Genomic DNA, 18,571 nt, shown 5'->3' on the forward strand with positions numbered 1-18,571 from the left:
CAAGGCTCCAACCATCCTGGCATGGATTAAGCAGACCCAACCTGTGCTGGCACAGAGCTCAGGACACAGCATGCTATTTGGGATGTATTTGTGAAGGGCACTGTTGTGAGCACTTCAAGCAAGGAAATAGCAGTTCATGCTACTCTGGGAAAGTCCTTCTTCGTTATAGGGCAAAGACCTAAACTACAATGCAAAGTATCTTCCATAAGGGCAGTTCTGGATACAAAGAGAAGAAAAGCTTAATATGCTATAAGTCACCACCTCCCTTCCAGGCAATTGGGAATAAAGCAGTGATCCACAGGGTTAAGACAGTCAGGGTTTTGGAGTCTGCTTGGCTCTAAATCCCATGCCTGGGGACCCCAGCAGGGCGCTGCCTGCTGCTGTGTGCCTGTGCCTCTGAGATCAGCCCCAGCTCCTTCCTCAGTGTTATCTCAGAATCCAAGAATGCAAACACCAGAGTAGGTAGCTATGAGGCTGCTCCGAGCCCTGGCACAGGAGAAGATAGAGGAGAGGTAGTGCAGCTCCTCCAGCACCTTCCTGCCTGCTCCAGCTTGGCTTTGCTTCCCAGAGGACCGATTGCTTTGCTGGCTTATTCCAGCCAAAAGGTGAGTTTTGTTTTATCTATAAACGTGCCAGGCTGGGGAATCGGAAAGAGGGAAGAGTGATGTGGGAGGAAGAGCCTTTGCTTGTGTGCACTGCTGGAAGCTGGAACATCTGCATTAATTAGTCCGCAATGAATATGGTACTTTCTTATATAGGACTTCCATTCGACACAGGTTTCCACATATGCCTGGTGCTGAATCAAGAGGGGAGCTGCCTTTGAAGTGCATGCACGTGCACTGACTTGATTGCAGCTGCAATTTGCTCTAGCAGCTTCTGCAAAGAGACAGGAGTGCAAGCCCAAGTGATGCCATGAGTGCACCAGCACTGAATGGCACAGTTATTCCCCACTCGGAGGAATAAGGACAGTCACCTTGAGCGCAAAACCCACTGGCCCTCAGTGGAAGCCCCAAAATCCCACTGCACCCTCCTGCTGCACATGTCCTGTGGGCATGGCAGAGGAGTTATCACACAGCTGGAGCTGTGCTGTAGCTCCTAATCTCACTTGTAGTCTCCCACCCGTTTCCATCCCGCACTTGAAATGCTGCAATTGCCTGGAGAAAAGAAATATCTTTACAAGAAGGGCCATCAAGGCAGCGTGCCGTCTGCTGCAGTCGAAAAGCAGCCCACTCAGCAGGGTAATCTATTCAATGGCTGGGATTTATTTTTAACGCGCGCCTCTGCAGTCCTTTTAACTTGAGCGGAGAAGTGAACATTTTGATAACGGCAGCCTCCAGGTCAAATGTGATGAGAATTCTAACTCACCACAGAGTGGGTTTTGGAAAACCAACCAAGCAAAACAATTTCCCAGAATGAGATGATGAAGATTGGCGTCGCTCCGCACAATGTTGTACACGGAGCTGATAGCTGTTGGAGGGTCTTCTTATTCTCCCTCCACAATTTGCAAATCAAATGCCGTCTGGACTGTTTTAAATCCGAACCACTATTGCTGCCATGGCTGTGCTGGGCTCCTCGTTCAGACATGAGATGTCGGATCTCAAGGCCAACCGTTAATGGGAAGGTCTGAGCGGTCCCATTTCTCATCAAAACCAAAGCCAGAAGACTGGCATTGAGATTTTTAACACTGCAAAAGACGGGCGGGAGCACCAGTCTCCAGACTGCATGGAAACAGACAAGCTGCATGCATGGTTTGGGTCAAAGCTTGGATTTGGAGGGGAAAATGATAGGAAGAAGAGTTGAAAGTCTGGCCAAGCTGAGGTTGACGAGAGAGCTGCTAAACTTCTCCTGTTTTATATTCAAGTGACTGGAAATATGTCAAAGCCCATCTGAGAGAGGCAGGAGGGGAATGTGGAAGGGAATTCAGCACTGCAGCACCGCCAGCTTTATCAGCAGGCTCAGGAACACGTCGTTTCCGAACCTTTGTGTTTGCTCTCCGCTCCCTGTCTTCCGTCCACATTCCCTATCTGCAGAGAGGCCCTGGAAGTGGGGGTTGTTCTCCTCTGCAGAGCACCCGTGCAAGGAGAGAAAGTCAGGAAAATGAAGGGAAAAACAGTAATCAAAGGAAAAGCAGCTTCTCCTCCCCTGAAGGCTGCAAACTTGCTGGCCTTGGCCAGAAGATTATCTCTACAGCCATGCTGGTGATTGCAGCACCGCACTGCTTGCTTCACCTGTGCTGCTGCATGAACCTGGGGCATAGGAAAAAAAAACACAACCCTTCTATTTTCTTTGCATTGGCAATGGGAAACAGCCAAATTTGCTATGCAGCATGGAAAGTCGTACTGATGGGAGCAGCCATTGCTTTAATATTTAATTTGATGAGATGTAGCTCTGAAAAATGGAGCAAGAGCTGCCACAGCTTCAAGCTCAATGCTTCCAGGGGAATTTCCATGGGGTTCTCTACACTGCGGACTTATCTATATTCCAGCTGGGTGACATGGTAATGTGTCTTATTAACTAACTGAGCACACAGTCTCATTTCCTCCCATTCCTTTTAATTAATCAGTCTTCAAATACATTCAGGAGACGGCTTGGATGCTGAGTTGTCATTCAATGCAGCTTCCTTCCTTCAGACCCTGGCTCCAAGGGTGATAGCTGGTCCCTGCAGAGCGGATGTGGCTGTTCCCACGCAACCTGATGTCATCTCAGGAGGGATTTCCCTACACTGTGAGCCTGTAGATGCAGTTCAGCAACGGCTCGATCCTGCCTCTCACCAGACAGAGCTCCCTGGTGCTGTATGGGCTTGTGCTGCCATCAGACTAGGATTGAGGAGTTGGGCCATGCTGATGCAGGCTGGAGATGTCCAAAACCTGTCCATTCTTTGTCCTTTTAGGTGGGTCCCGTTGGCCTCACACCATCTCTCGGACTGAGAAAGTAAAGCTTTCACTTTTTCTTTGAGCGTCCGTCTGCTGCCTTCAGAAGTCTCCTTGCATGATCCAGACAGTTTGGGTGTCTTCCTCCAGGAGCTGGGCTTCCAGGAGGCCTGATGGCCAACGAACAAGCTGGAAATGTGGATTTATCAGAACTATAATCCAGGTACCTTCTTGCTCTTTAGCTTGCACAAAGCCATGCACTTTCTATCCTCCATCTGCCTTCTGCTGGTCCCTCCATCCCTGTGGGACCTGAGTCCCTCACAGTCTTTGGGATAAAAGCTGAGATGTGAGCAGGATGGGAGAAAGACTTTGTTTCCTATATGCTCATGTTCCCTCTGGCTGAGACATCCAAAACTGTAATCATGGTCTTCCCATTGCTGCCGTTCATAGTCCCCTGAGATACTCAACTCCACCACAACTTGAAATTTGGTTCTCACATGCTAAGGACATCTACTCATGGGCAAGCATGTGTTGCCATGATGTTCCAAAGCTTGAGAACCATTCACTAACTAGCCTACCCTAGGAGTGGTGCCAAAGTCTCATCCTATCTTACACTGGGTCTTTTCCAACTCAACAACTGCATAGCTGTGCCCCAAAGTATATGCATGTGTCCCCTTTTCAGGACCTCTCCAGGTCCCCATTTTCTGCTTGGGGGTGAGAGGTTGAAGCTACACAGCTCTTCATCCCTCAAGCAGAGCTCGCTGCACTGCAAGCTTCCATGTCAGGTTTGTCCTGGAGAAAGGCATAAGCATCACCTTGTTGCCTTCATACTAAGGGGGAAGGCATGAGCATCACCATCATAGAATCATTAAGGCTGGAAAAGACCACTGAGATCACCAGGAGCAAAAGCCAACCCACCCCCACCATGCTCACTGATGAGATCTGTCCCTCAGTGCCACACCTCCACGGTTCCAGAACACCTCCAGGAACAGTGATTCCACCACTTCATGTAAAGGGGGAAAGGCATGAGCATCACTATGCTGCCTTCCTACTAAGAGTAAAGGCATGATCATGCTATCTTTATGCTACACTTTCCAAAGCCAGTCCAATCACTCCTAGTCCTACTAAGCCATAACATGTGATCATATGTATATGATGTATATTGTTGCTTTTCCCTGTCTCTCCTTAGCATATATGTCTGAGGCATCACTTCAAAGCCCAAGGGAAAACAAGAATGTTGAAGAAAATCCACATTTGCCTCTGCTTCTTCTTCGTCTCCGGCATTTTGTACGAGATTTCCTTGCTATCTGGCTGCTTCTTCTCCTGTATGCCTATGCCCAAGCAATTCCTGACACCTGAGCAGGTTCTCAACCTGGGCAGAAGCATCATCTTCCTTGAGACGACAGAGCGCCTGGAACCACCACCACTGGTGTCCTGCTCCGTGGAGTCTGCTGCCAGGATCTACCAGGACCGGCCCATCATCCTCTTCATGAAAGGGCTGACAAATGACACCGTGTTGGACTCGAACTCCAGCTACACGGCCTTCTCGCTTTTATCTTCTATGAAGAATGTCTTCCTTTTTCCTCTCCAGATGGAAACCATCTTCCAGGAGACCCCTCTTCTGCAGTGGTACAATGAGGTAAGGATCGTAACGAGGGGGAAGTAGGAAAACATTGAAATGATGGTGGGAAAACTCTAAAGAAGGCTTGAAACGAAGGGAGGAGCACAGGCTTGGCAATGAGAAATCAGCCACCTCCATTGTTCTGGTTCAGAATGTGTTTATTTTTGCCATGTGTTGCAATGTATTCATCTATCTGTTTACTGAACATAATATCAGCATTTTCCCACTATCTGGAGAATCAGATTTTTGGCAAACAGAGCATTGGTAAAAATAGATTGCACATGTGTTTTGATAAAACAGCACTTAATAATCTTGCTCAACAGAAGCTAGTCTGCCTGAGTCCTCTGAGCGCTTATTAAGGCTGCCACACACTGATACAAGCCCATGGGAGATTAGATGTGAGAGAGATTTCAGTTTCTGTAACCGCAATGTCCATACCCAAGGTGAGATCTCACAAGCTCCACCCTGAAAACAAGCTCCTGGCAAACCACTTGCAATAAGCTTTTGTCAGGTTTGTTTGGCTCCATCTCCCTGCAGGACAAGTGATGAAGCTGGATTACTTTCAAACTCTTCCTTTTCCCTAGGAAGAAATAGCTCCCCAAACTAATAATGTTGATGGGATCCCACAGGCCTGTTTGGAAGATCTGAGAGTGATAAGGAAGGGAACATTTCAAGTGGTTTCAGTGTCAGTAATGTAGCAAGCAATGATTCATGGCATCATTGGTTTAACAGTGTGAGTTTCAAAAGAACACAGAGCAAAATGTTCCAGTGTTCACTCACATTAACAAAGCATTGATCTACACTGCACTATTACCCCTTTCTTTCCAATAAAAGTCAATAGCTGGAGGAAGGAAAGGCAATCAGTGACATTTGAAGGCACATGGACTGGTAGTGTAGGGGTGTTTTATGGTGCAGTTCATATCCTGATGGGTGATCGTTCTCCAAGCATCACTGTCTTGCCTTTCTGATTGCAGATAGACCCCGAGGAAGAGAAGAACTGGGTCCATGTCAGCTCTGATGCCAGCAGACTGGCACTCATTTGGAAGTATGGGGGCATCTACATGGACACGGATGTCATCTCCATCCGGCCCATCCCCGAGGGAAGCTTCCTGGCAGCACAGAAGTCAAGGTTCTCCAGCAACGGGATCTTTGGTTTCCCTGCCCATCACAAATTTATTTGGGACTGCATGGAGAATTTTGTTCTCAAGTACAATGGAAACATCTGGGGGAACCAGGGGCCCTTTTTAATGACAAGGATGCTTAAAGCCATCTGCAATCTCACAGATTTCGAAGGCGTTGAGGACCACAGCTGTCAGAACATCTCCTTCCTAAACCCACAGCGTTTCTACCCCATTCCCTACCCAGCCTGGAGCCGCTACTACGATGTATGGGACAAAGTCCCTGACTTCAACCACTCCTACGCTCTACACCTGTGGAACTTCATGAACCGCAACCGGAAAGCTGTGGTTGCTGGGAGCAACTCACTGGCTGAAAAGCTGTACAAAACCTACTGCCCCAGCACGTATGAGGACCTGATCCAAAACGCAGAGCTGAGTGTCTTCACAAGCTATGAGGACTCTGTGTGATGTGTAGGAAGAAGGAAAGACTGATTCTTCCGCACTGTCCCCACTGATGTCAGCAGCTGGCTTTGCAGTTGAAAGACCTTTGTATAACTACTCTCCGTGCTCCTTTAGGATGCTAAGGAGCATATGCATTGGATGCAGCCTGCCCAGACATTATAACAACACTTTTGCAAGAGAGGTTTAAGAAATCTGGTTTTATTTCTTCAGAGGTGCTCGTGAATCAAACCTTTACGAGTCAAAGGGACTTGTGGACCTTTCTACCAACCTTTGTGAAAGGAGGTGTTCATAAAAAGATCTTCTGCCTTCCTAGGATGGATTTCAGATGCACCTCTTGACAGAACTGGCAACGACACATCAGACAAGTTGCCAACACAATGGGCCTTGGGGTGGGCTGAGGCCTCCAAGCAGGTGTAATGCACGTGTATGGCAGGGGATGGATGACAGTAACTGCTAATGAAGAGTAGCCCAAACTACTGTCTTCTCATTAATCTGAGCTTTTCTCACACAAACTCTATACCCTCCATTTTCGAGAGGGACGTATCACTGCAAGTTAAAATAAAATGGATAGTAAACCACCACACCTCTCAGCTTGCTTTCTCCTGGAAAAGGATTCCCCTTTTCAACATATCTGCACTCCCACACATCTGCTGTGGCTTCTTCATCCCATCTTGCCCCATACATCTTGCCCCAGCACCAAAACCTGATGGGACCTGCTTGCTGGCACTCCTACATCCCATTGAAATCAATGGGTTTCTGTTACCAGTAAAATGGGGAATAACAGCCCTAGAAAGGCCTTTCAGGAGGTGCTAGGAGGGTCACCTCTGCCCAGCTGTCACCTGTTTCTTCCTCATCTGTCCTTTGGGCTCCCACTTTGCATTTTTGTCTCCTTCCCTCTCGCTGGTATCCTGCTCATCCTGAAGGTGCTGGTTCCCACCTATAGAGAACTATTGACAAAAGCCAAATGGCCATGGGCCACCCCAGCCTGTCTGAGCTGCTTCTATACTGCCCCATTCTTAGGGCCATCCAGAGGGGAACAGAATAAGGGAGACCCCATTTAATACCATCAGAGTACCCAGAAAACTTATATTCTCCAGGAAAGCAATGCATTCTCTTGCACTGACTTTTTTTTTCCCCCTACAAGAGTAATGCAAATCCACCCTACTCCCTGAAAAGCCCAGCTTGCAGATCTCTTCTGCGTCTGTCTGAGCAGCTGTTTTTAGGTTGGGAGCAGAAAGGCGGGGGCGGATGGCTTGCCCGTCATAGAATGTTTGCCATCTGTACAATGCTATCTTCTGTAAACACAGCAGCTAATGAGCATGCTGCAATCTGCAGCCTGCTTTCTGCAGCTAGAAGTAGCAACGGGATTGATCTAGAGAAGAAAGCACTCCGCACGCTCAGGGCTTATGCATTCGGATGGTTGGTTTGGGTCTCCATCCAGCCCCATGAGCTCAGCACTGTCCTCCAGTTAGCACTGAACTCAACCAATGCACGCTGAGGACCCATCCGAACTCAATCAGTGCACTCTGAGTCCATGCTGAGGGCCATCATTGGCCATAGAGGGACCTTTTGCTGCTCCCTTCCCGGGGGGGTGAAGCTCACACAGCTCAGCACAGGGAAGTGGGTTTCAGGGTGCCTCAAATAGATGCAAGGTTTAGTCCAATTTGGGCATCGGGAGCTGCATTTGAGTGTCACAAGCTGGAGGGGCGGGAGGGAAGGGGGGGAGAGCAGGGGAGGAGTGTAGGGTTACAGCACGGAAATCCTCCCTGTGTGCAGGGATTCAAGCAGCCTCTTGCTGCTCCCGGCCGTTTCTCACTGCTCTGGTTCCATCTTTGTCCCTATCCTTGTCCTTGCTCCTCAGTTCCTCTCTCTGTTTCTAGCAACAAGTGAGTATTTGCCTCTTTTTTTTTCTTTCTTTCTTCCTTTTTTTTTTAAGCATTTTTCTGCCCTGACTTTTCAAACTCCCACTTATGGGAAGGGAGGGACGGCGCTGGGGAACGTGCTTGGACTTGTGTTGCTCCAGCTCTCAGCGCATTAGCTCATGCAAAAAACATTTCCGTGGCTTTGCTCTGCTGCTTTCCTGCAGGAGGAGAGGCTGAGGAAGACGGGGGGGGGGGAGAGTGAATGATGCCTGTGGGCAAGGTCTGGAGGGGGGGGGAAGGAGCTGCTCCATAGGCCATCGGCAGGGTCTGCATCCCCTGACCCTGCATCTCCCAGTGCCAGCAGAGAGCAGAGGGATGCTGGCACTTGAATCGTCCAGGAAGGGTGGAGGAGGAAGGGGGGAAGGGGAATTCCTTGCCAAAGAATGGGAATGGTAGGGAGGAGGACCAAGCAACAGCCTGGTCCAGCAGCCATGAGCTGGGACAGTGATCTCTCAGAGAGCTGTCTCCATCAGCACTGTGGTGGAGTTGGGTTTTGCACAGTGGAGTGAAAATGGTGCATGTAAATGCATTGACTGTGTATGCTTGGCTGTGTGGTGCTAGCTGCTACCTCGAGGATGGACTTGAACCCCTCAAGGCTGGTGTCTTCTTCACCCAGCACTCACAGTTGGAGTCGTAGTGGATGAGCACCAACACATTGCTTCCACTGGAGGCAGTTCTTGCCAGCAGCTCCATCACATCAGTGGGTGCTGCGTTGCATTGCAGCATGGAAGTCAGAGTACTTTTGCACCAGCTGGACACCCCATCCCAGGCAAACTGAAGAAAGAACTGAAGGAAAATAAACCTTCAGAGCTGGTGTTACTGGGTTGCCTGCTGTGGTGGTTGCACCATTGGAGACCTCATATCTGGCATTTTGTATGAAGAGGAGGGAAAAGCCATCAGGCATGCCTGAAGCAAGTGGTGGGGCAATCCCAGACATGCTGCTAAGCAGCAGGTCCGGGTTAAACATTGCTCCTTTGGTACGTGAAACCCTTGTTAATATTAACGAGGTTGTGTAACACAGCCTGCGGTTAGAAGATGGATGGAGGACTGTAAAATGCACCAGGAACAGGGAAATATCAGGGTTGGGGGCATTGTGGTCACTGCTGTTGCTTGGTCACCTTTCCACATTTCCAGTGGTGCAGAAACATGGTCTGGTTTAGCAGAGGTTAATTCATGCAACAGAGCCTCACCTGCAGGAGCCACGTGCTGCTCCCCTGCAGATCTACACAATTTGCAGCTATGAGTCAGGGCTATATTTAGACCCATATATATATGTATACCTACGTACCTACTCAGGCATATCCACTTTGTCTGATGCAAGCAATCAGGTTGTTTAACACTGCAGTGCTGCTAATGGTATAAACATGGGACTACCCTAAAACACGTGAATTCCAGAGTTTGGGTAAAGGGATTTACGGATTCATTCACAACACTTTATTTTAAAGAGTGGCAGCTTTCTGAAAAGAAAACTTTCCTGTACCAAAAGCAGGTGGTAAATAAACTGGAATCTCTTTTTCCTTTCCTTTTTCTTTTCTTTTTTCTTTCTTTTTCTTCCCTTCCCTTCCCTTTCCTTCCCTTCCCTTCCCTTCCCTTCCCTTCCCTTCCCTTCCCTTCCCTTCCCTTCCCTTCCGTTCCCTTCCCTTCCCTTCCTTACCCTTCCTCTCCCTTCTTTACCCTTCCCCTCCCTTCCTTTCTTTTCCCCTTCCCCTTCCTCTTCCCCTTCACCTTCCCATTCCTCCTCCCCTTCCCCTTCCTTTCCCCTTCCCTTCCCCTCCCCTTTTTTCAGTGTTTGGCAAAAGCATTAGATAGCAGCTGCAAATAGGAAGAATGGGGAGGAAAACATATCCTGTGTTTGCACCCAGGCAGGATTAGACACAAGTGCCTCTCACCACAGCACTGGAGCTGGAGGAGCAGTGCGCTCAGTCTTAACTCACCCCTTCTTTCTTCCAGCTCTTTCCAGCCATGGCAATGCTGGCAGCACCCCCAGCACTCACCATCCCACCTGACACCTTCTGCTTCCAGCCCCGCTGCATTGCCGTGGATCGGCATCGTCTCAGTGCTGTGGATGTGGAGCGAGTGGCACGGGAGGGGGACATGGCTGTGCTGCAGGAACACATCTCCAACATCACCTTCTGTAACATGGCTGGGGAGCGGTGTCCCCACTGTGGGCAGCCAGCCGACCCTGTGCTACTGACAGTGCTTAGGTTGGCCCAGCTGAGCATCGAGTACCTGCTGCACTGCCAGCAGCGCCTGGCTGACAGCCTGGCTGTGCATGCCCAGCACCTGCAGGATGCCCGTGCACAGCTGGCCCATGCACAGGGCCTGGCATCAGAGCAGGCAGCGAGGCTCCGGGGTGAGAAGGAAGAGAACAAGAGGTGGAAGAAGCTGGTGGCCACCCAGCTCTTCCTGCAAGCCAGACCCAGTGGTTACTGCAAGGTGCGTGGAGGAGGAGGGGTTGAGAGGTCTGGCTTGGGAGATTCCAAAGATTCATGTGTCCTGGGAGACTCCTGTGCCAGTGTGACTTAGGACATCCTATGGCCCAGTGATGGACTTTTGGAGGCTGCTGGTTCAGGTGGCCATTTAGGTTTTTATCCTCTCACTGAGGTTTTTGCACCTTTTCAGCAGAAACCTGCTGGTCCTTGTCTGCTTCATTGGCAAGTGAACCTGCTCATTTGCTCTCAGAGTGTAAAACCCACCCAAACTAGGTGGCTCAGATTCACACGGCCTGCAAGAACCTGAGGCTGGAGCAGAGCCTGCTGCAGGCAGCGCTGCACTGCTGCTCTGTTTCCTGGTCTCTGGGGAAAGCCATGGCTTGTGCCTCATCCCGTACTCTAACCCTAACCCTGACCCTGACCCTTAAGGTCTTCCCCTTTGGCTTCTGCCAGAAGACACTCCTTACACCTGTATACCTCCAGCACAGCAGCTACCTCTCTTGAGGTCTGCCCCTCTGCTTTTATAATAGCAAAGCTTTGCCCTGCCAGGAACATGGGGAAGCCCCTTTCTGTGACCCAAGGGCTTTTTTTCTCTCCCAGCAATGCCACCTCTGTGACAAAGCCTTCGTGAGCAATGCCCTCCTGCAAGCCCACATGCAGCGCTGGCACCTGGAAGAGGGTGAGCACTGGGGTGATTCCCAGCGATTTAGTGTTTCTTCTGTCTTTCTGTGAACATTTATGGACGATTGCTACTCACTGCCTTCCCCTCGGGTAGGGTGTTTGTGCATGCACGTGGCTCATGGATTTACCTGCAGCTGACCCAACTCCTCCTGCAGCCCTACACCCCCCAGTGACTTTGCTTGGTGCTTTTGCAGAGTGCTGCTGGAGCAAGATCTCACCTTCACTCACAGTGGCTCTGCTCCCCAGGCTTTGCAGAGACCAAGAAGGTGGAGCGGATGGAGAAGGAGGTTGAGGAGCTGAAGGTGAAACTGTGTGAGATGCAGCAGCAGCTGGCAGCGAGGAGGGAGGCAGAGAAGCTGCACAGGGAGCAGGTATGGCAGGAAGGAGGGAGGAGATGTGATGAGACATAGCACAGGTGTAAAAAGGCACAGTGTCCTAATCCTCATCTAACCTGGGTGCTGCTGTTCCTTACATCTCCTGCTCCCATTTTCCACTCCCCTTAGGAAGAAAAGAGAGCTCACCAGGAACTGGAGAGCAGGAGAGACTTTGAAAGGTGGAAAGAGGAAGAGAGGATGAAGCTGCACGTGGAGATGGATGGCCTGAGGCAGCGCTTACTCACTGAGCTGCAGGATGCTGCCAGCAAGAGCAGTGCTATGGAAGGGGTGAGCTGGGGGACAGCGAGGGGATGTGGCTTGCTGCCCCACCAGGTCCAGGTGGCCGTACAGATTCACAGCCCAAAGGGCCCCCTGTTGTCCTGGGCATGCATGCATTTTGGAGTCATAGGCAGCAGCTGGCCAAGGTGGGCCTGGGAGAATGCAGATTTCCCTGAGACCCCACTGGGACAAACAGTTCCTTCCCTCCGCACTGCAGAAGCTGCAGGAGATACAGGCCAAAGCAACAGTGGTGTCTAGCCTGGGGACCTTGCAGGATGATGACTCTGATCTGGAAGGGACAGCAGTGCAGGTGAGACCATATCCTTATCCATCCCATCCATCACTTCTCTGTGCACCTGCTCTGGGCATGTCTGATGTCAGCTTGGGTAGCAGTAGGCCCAGAAATGGAACCAAGATGTGCCATGGTCCCGAGTCATGAGTGCTAACTGGAGCACTATGACAGCTCACTGCATGGAAAAGCCTTTAAAGCACCAAATAACCATTTTGCCATGCATCAGTTGTCTTCTTGCCCTGTAAAAAAAAAATGGCTTTGACATGGCAACACCTCTGAGCATTGGGTTGGTTGGGAAAGGCACAGCCTTTGCAATGGCAGACATCCTTCAGGGCCAAGGGAAAGCTGGATTTCTTCAAGCATGAGCACAATCAGGTGCCCATGGCTGTAAGAACTGCCCACTGGCCGTATCCCTCGGTGCCACATCTCTATGGCTCTGGAACACCTCCAGGGATGGTGACTCCCCACCTCCCTGGACAGCTGTGCCAACACCTTGACACCTCACTAAGAAAAGGCCTGGGCATTTCCCTTGTGATCTCTCTTCTTTTTTACAGACCAAGCTGCTGTCTGCAAATAAGCCCAAAGGTAATGACTGCTTTCTAAAAGCGAATCAATCTGAGCCTGAATAATTTTTTCATAGCTAGCAGCTGTTCAGAGCATGCCTACGTCTTAGTCTCCCACTATAAGACTGTGCTGTGGGCACTTCCTTGGGGAGCTGGTTCTGTGCCATCTCGAATGAAGCCACAGGTGGGCACCTTGCAGCCCCCTGCCTGCCAGCAGCAGCACTGGGCACATCAGAAAACCTCCTGCTTCTTGAGCTAGTTATGCATTGTAGCCATGCCTCAGAGGAATGAGATTTCAATCAAGAGCGCACAGCAATGACCTTGCCTCCTCAAAAATGATACCAGCAGTTATTTGCATGAAAATAAGGAGCTGAGACATGCCGTGGTTTCTTCTTTGCAGCCTTGGTTTTCTATAATCAGGTTCTGGGGAGAAAGATTGGAGACTTCTCAGCTCCCATCGCTCCTCAGGAAACAAAAAGAAAGGCCTTTAAATAAGGATGGCTGTCAGCAGATACCCGTGGAGCACATCATCCATCCTCACAGGGTTTGCTCTGACACATTCCAGCTGGTGGCTTCAGAGGGTGACAGTGCTGCTTCTGAGCACTGCGGGGTTTCCCTTAAGGATGCTCTCCAAGGCACTGGACTTGGGCCATCCCTGGATCCCCAGGAACAGATATTTCTGTGCTTTCCATTTAGCTAAAGAAGGTGGTGATGGAACTCACTTCTGCACTGGAGCTTCATCTCCCCTGGCTCCCTAACATGCTGTTTTCATTCCTGCAGTGACCCAGCAGGTGACCAGAGCGTTGGTTTCTGAAGGGTCTTCAGAAGGAGGTGGGTACTGGAGGTGTAACCACTTTCATATAGGGAACACTGGGATGAAACTGGGATTCGGCTCCACGTGTTGCGCAGTGAGGGGCGCTGGTATGGGATAACAGGGTAGTGTTGCTGGTCACCTCCATGACAGCACTGTGACTAGCCCTGAGTTGGATGCTTTACTCCAGAAGGAGGAGGAAGGTGTCCTTGATAGGGGGGTGCAGTCTGCTGAGAGCACCCAGAAGCCTGCTCTTGGGAGGCTTGGGCTATGGGACCCATGTCCTTAGAGGGGACAAGGGCCCAGCCAGCTCCCTGGGGCACAACCCATGCTCTGCTACACCCAGACACAGCAGATGATGTTCAGAGTGGGAAGAGGCGACTGCTGGAAGCCCTGTGGAGAAAACCAAGCCTCCTGAAGAGGTTTCGGCGCATCCTGGAGGAAGCACTGGAAGAAAAGCTGGAGAGCATGGGGGTCAGCAGGGTAAGTCTGTGCTTTCACTGCCAGCATTTGCAGTGCCAACCCTGGGGGATACAAAGACTGCTCTGAACAGATATTGTTTTTTTGGAGCAACCAAAACTAGCAGTAAAGCAACCCCTGCCTGGAACATTCACACCCTGAGAGGCGAATGGGAGGGTGCAGGCAAAACCAGCTGGTAGCATGGGGAATAAACTGCTGTGCTCACACCTTTGAGACTGGTTATTAATGAATACCCAGCAAGCCTTTATCACAAGGAACTTTTCATATGCTAAATCAGCCAGGGCACCCTCTCTTCGGGGAAGGAGGGTGTGTCAGAGCACAGCCTTCGTCACAGGGACTTCAAGGGGACTTTCACTGGCCAAGTTCTTTCCATGCTGAGCATATTAAACAGTACCTCCTACACCTTGCTGAGCTGCGATGCAATACCACCACCTAGCACCTAGCAGAGCTGCTGCAAGGGCAGAAGATAACTGAAGACTCACGAATGGATTATGGGTGGGATATGAGTGTTACACTGGGGAAACAGCAGGGTGTGGGTAGGGCTTGTGTGGGGTTCACAGGTTGCTTGTGAGATGCAGACAGTGCAGGTGAGGACTCGCAGTGTTGGGCCTCTCAACCACCCTGTGTTTTAGGTTGCAAAGGGGATCTCCACCCAGACCTACCAACACCTCCAGGCTGTGCTCAGGCTTCAGCAGCAGCAGAAGGCTAAGAACAGTCCTGGACTCTTCCATCTAAGGGATGAGTTGATCCAAGAGGTGATGAGGACAGTCAGGCAACTCAAGAAGCCCAGCATTCCTTTGCCTCGACAGCTCTTCATAACCCCAGGTGAGATGACCTGTCCTCTCTTGATGCCAGCTGTAGGCACCCTTGGCCACCCACTGATGGCCATGGGATGCTGTTCCCTTATCCAGCAGGGCCACCCCTAGGCAGCCGGCCATTCCAATTGAGCTGTGCCACCTCCAAGTCTTTTAACCTACTGTGTTCTGTGCAGGGACTGCTGTGTCCATGAAAAAGAAACCCTTGGAGAGACATCTGGATGTGAACACGCAGAGATCAGCCAGTGGGATGAAATCCCATCCCTGAGCTCAACATCCCCCAGAGACAACCAGCCCACCAATAAGCTCCAGGTATCTCATGTGAATGGCCATAGGGCTGTTCTTGGACATGATTTCCATTCAGCTTCTTCATACCCATTAGCAGTACCACAAAGCAGTACATGCGCAAGGACTTCAGAATTACAGCAGTGGAAGCTTGGCCATTGGCCCGTCTCCTGTTTGTTCTTATTACAATGAGGATGAAGTTCTGGGCCTTCAACAGACAAAGTGAAAAAAAGAAGAGATTTGCAAGCCTTGGAAATAGAGAAAAGATCTTCTTGTGGGGCGTCCTGATGCTGCTGGGTTTTGCCATCTTTGCAGGCCTGAGTTTAGCATCCAGCCCTGCTGCTCCCCTTCACCTTCCCTGTGCCCATCATGCAGGTGCCTGTAGTGACCTGGGGGCCTTCCTGGGGGACCTGGCCACCAGTCCCAGTGGCTGGTGACACACAAGGGACCAACACCTTGATTACCGTTCAGCCCAGCACGGTGCAAAGGGATACTTGGTGCTAACGAGAAAATGGGAGTCCTCTGCCAGCAGCCACTGGATGGTGCCACAAGACCACAAACGAGAGCTGAAACAGCATCCTACAGCTCCAAGAGGCTTGAGAGCCCTACCTGCAGTCCCTCCTCTGCTTCTTGAATCAGTGCATGCACTCAGCTGCATGCCTTTGCACTCCCATACAGTTGCTCTGTGGCTGCATACCTTTAGAGGGAAATGTCCCCATTTTAATCTTCCAAGTTGAAATAAGAGCAGGGCCTGGTCTGTATTATTTGTTACGGTGCTATTATCAGACGTGTTATTTCATGGGTCATTTAACAAATGGTTTTCTTTTGGGTGAGCACTGATTGTAGCAAGCACTGCTTTTAATGAATTAAATCAAGATGGGACGTTTTCACCCCATTCAGAGAAATGGGATTGGTGTCTCAGAAGAAGAAATGAGCCTTTTTTTTTGCTGTGAAATAGCTGCAGTTCAGGTGAATCTTTGCTCCTGTGCAAGGGTTGGTAGGAAAACTGGTCCACGTACCCATGGGCTGTGCTGATGTCATTCAAAACTGATGGGAAAAGTTATTTGCTGCCCAAGAGAGCAAGCAACAGGAAGAGGACTGCAAGCCAATGTCCTGCCCAGCACCTCCCTCCCCTAGAAGAAAAAGAATTAAAAACAAACAGAAAGAAATTAAAAAGCCATCTTTGCAGCCCTTTTAGAGCACTGCCCTTCCCTACCTTTTCTTGCTGGTGCCAAACTGGGCTGCATTGGTGGGGACCTGATGTACTCCCTGTGCCCATTGCTGCTGCCATGCATTCACTCCATACTGCACACTGCCCAACCCATGGAGCAGAAGGCACGCTCCCAAGCAGGCTGATGTAAATGAAAATCAACAGAAACAAAGGCAGCAGAAGCGTGGTGGAGCAGCAGCAGGGAATGCCATACACAAGTGGGGGCTCTGGTTTCAATAGGCAGACAGGTGTTCTGACAATTCCTCCGCACAAAGATCTCTTTGTGATTGCATTAAAGAAACCAGTTCAGCTTCTCCCATGGGAAAGTGACAGCAAAACAAAGGCTGCCTCCAAAATTCATTTCCCCTGCCCTGTAAGGATGAGACACTACAGTGCCATGAACCGATGTGACTTTGTTAACAGTGAAAACAATGGGGAGGCTGCTGCCTGCAGCTGTGCAAACCACAGCATCCCACCCTCCAGCAGCACCTCGCAGAGCATTCACATGCACCCCCTCCCTCTCCATCCTTTGCACCTCCTCCTCAGGTCAAATCCTGCCTGGCTGCGTGTTGCAGTTGTGCTTCTTTCCAGTGCAAGCAGCCCTCTGCCCTGACCTCCCATCTCACCTTCATCACTCCCACCCCAAAACTACTCCCCTTCAATTCCCACAGGGTTCCCCTTTGAAAACATGGTCTTCACATTGCCATGGCATATTGAAGGGTCCAAGAGGAGCCTGGGGTTGGGTTTAGAAAAGCAAGTGATGCTTGCACAAGCTGCTTCCAGACAGCAGGTACCCTGGGGAGCAGGCAGAACCCCTTCCAAAGGGAAATGCAGCACAAACACACAGAAGTATTTGTGCTGCAATACAACCTTTGCCAAGAGCTTGGTGACACTGGAGTGTAACGCTCTTCAAACCACGCACTTTGTCTTTTGTTTTTCCTCAATGACATTTGTCTTCATGGGACTCCGTTTATTAATAACTCTCCTGTTAAAGCATGCATGCACGTGGAACAATTAGCTTAGAACCAAACCACGGCGCTGACAGTGCAAATGCAACACAACTATCCTAAATAACACAAAGCTGAGAGAAAAATAAAGGAAAGGAAAAATCCTATCAAATTTATTCAGTCGTAATATCTCACCCAGAGAGCTATTCTCCCATAATATTTGGGGCAAGCACAGTGTCATAAATCTTAGTGTTATTAATCCGTAGACTCATTCATCTCTGTTCAGCTATATAAAAGCAATAACCTTGTCACTATAGGAAGGAAGATTGGGCTTTTAATTGCATATAGGTTTCAGGAGAGTTCTTATCTCATAGTCCAATTTGTAGCTTCAGATATGGGTCTTTGCTTCCCGTGGTCAAAGTCCATGCAAATCTGCCGTGCTCTCATATACTTATAAATGTTGCTGAACCTCAGAAAGAACCTATGCGGAGCTCTGCTGGCAGATAATATACACAGCCTTTCAGCATCTGCTTTATTAGACAAGCCTATATTTAATTAGGTGCTCTGAGAGAGAACGTGCGCTTCCAGAACATGATGAAATTTATGGAAACAAAACCACTTCTGAGTGTTTGCACACATGCACAGGCACATTGCCAACCACCTCTGCATCTCTAGCAAATTGCATGCTTTGTCCCACATCTTACCATCAGTAAAGGCATAATAATTGACTGGAGGTCTTCCCTCTCTGAATTATTATAAGGTTGGGTATCGCACGCTGCTGCATCTTGTAGACTAAAATCACATCCTTGAGGGGAAAGTACCCTCCTGCTCTATAGATGAGCTTTGGGTAGGTGGCCATAGGCTGTTCCTCTCTTTCATGTGGTGTGTGCTTAGCACTACAGGCTGGTGCAACAATTAGAAAGATCAACACGATGGATAGGTGGTACAAGAGCTGTAATGACAGATGGACTAATGCAGTAGAAAGGTGTTAGAAGGGGAGGAAAAAAAAAAAGGACTGCTCACCTATTTCTGAAGATTGGGGCTCACAGAAGAAAACTCCACAGAGAAAGAATCTCCAACCAGAGATCCTTCCTCAGTGGCAGTCTGCCCTTAAATGGGGTTTAAGAGAGGTACAGCCAGGCTCCACCCCTTCCAGTCTCACATCTGCATTACCTTCACCTGTGCTCCCAGGGCTGACCAGGTCCTTTGCCCAGGTGCTCAATCAGGCTGAGGACTCAGCAGTTACCATACAGCTGAGTACTTGGAGAAGGATGGATGCACTTGGAGCACATGGATGACAACATGGTGTCATTCTCGAGGGTTTTTGGATGTCCCTCTATACTCAAAGCCCAAGAATAGAAAATTTTCAGCATACATATATACATTATATATATATATTTAGCCAGTCA

General features: G+C 49.7%; 2 protein-coding genes across 2 annotated transcripts; both read left to right on the forward strand.

Moving 5' to 3' along the window:
- Positions 1-505: 505 nt before the first annotated feature.
- Positions 506-6,077, forward strand: A4GNT (alpha-1,4-N-acetylglucosaminyltransferase). The gene is made up of 4 exons (XM_072344907.1): positions 506-605; positions 2,891-3,093; positions 4,060-4,509; positions 5,466-6,077. The coding sequence occupies exons 2-4, from the start codon at positions 2,989-2,991 to the stop codon at positions 6,075-6,077; spliced, it is 1,167 nt and encodes a 388-aa protein (XP_072201008.1). The 5' UTR covers positions 506-605; positions 2,891-2,988.
- A 1,775-nt stretch (positions 6,078-7,852) lies between these two features.
- Positions 7,853-15,027, forward strand: DZIP1L (DAZ interacting zinc finger protein 1 like). Its single transcript, XM_072344580.1, has 10 exons — positions 7,853-7,957; positions 9,944-10,429; positions 11,301-11,477; positions 11,610-11,768; positions 11,977-12,069; positions 12,606-12,636; positions 13,395-13,445; positions 13,772-13,908; positions 14,538-14,730; positions 14,897-15,027. The coding sequence occupies exons 2-10, from the start codon at positions 9,956-9,958 to the stop codon at positions 14,986-14,988; spliced, it is 1,407 nt and encodes a 468-aa protein (XP_072200681.1). The 5' UTR covers positions 7,853-7,957; positions 9,944-9,955; the 3' UTR covers positions 14,989-15,027.
- Positions 15,028-18,571: the final 3,544 nt, after the last annotated feature.

Source organism: Excalfactoria chinensis, chromosome 9 (genome assembly GCF_039878825.1).
Source record: "Excalfactoria chinensis isolate bCotChi1 chromosome 9, bCotChi1.hap2, whole genome shotgun sequence".
NCBI lineage: Eukaryota > Metazoa > Chordata > Aves > Galliformes > Phasianidae > Excalfactoria > Excalfactoria chinensis.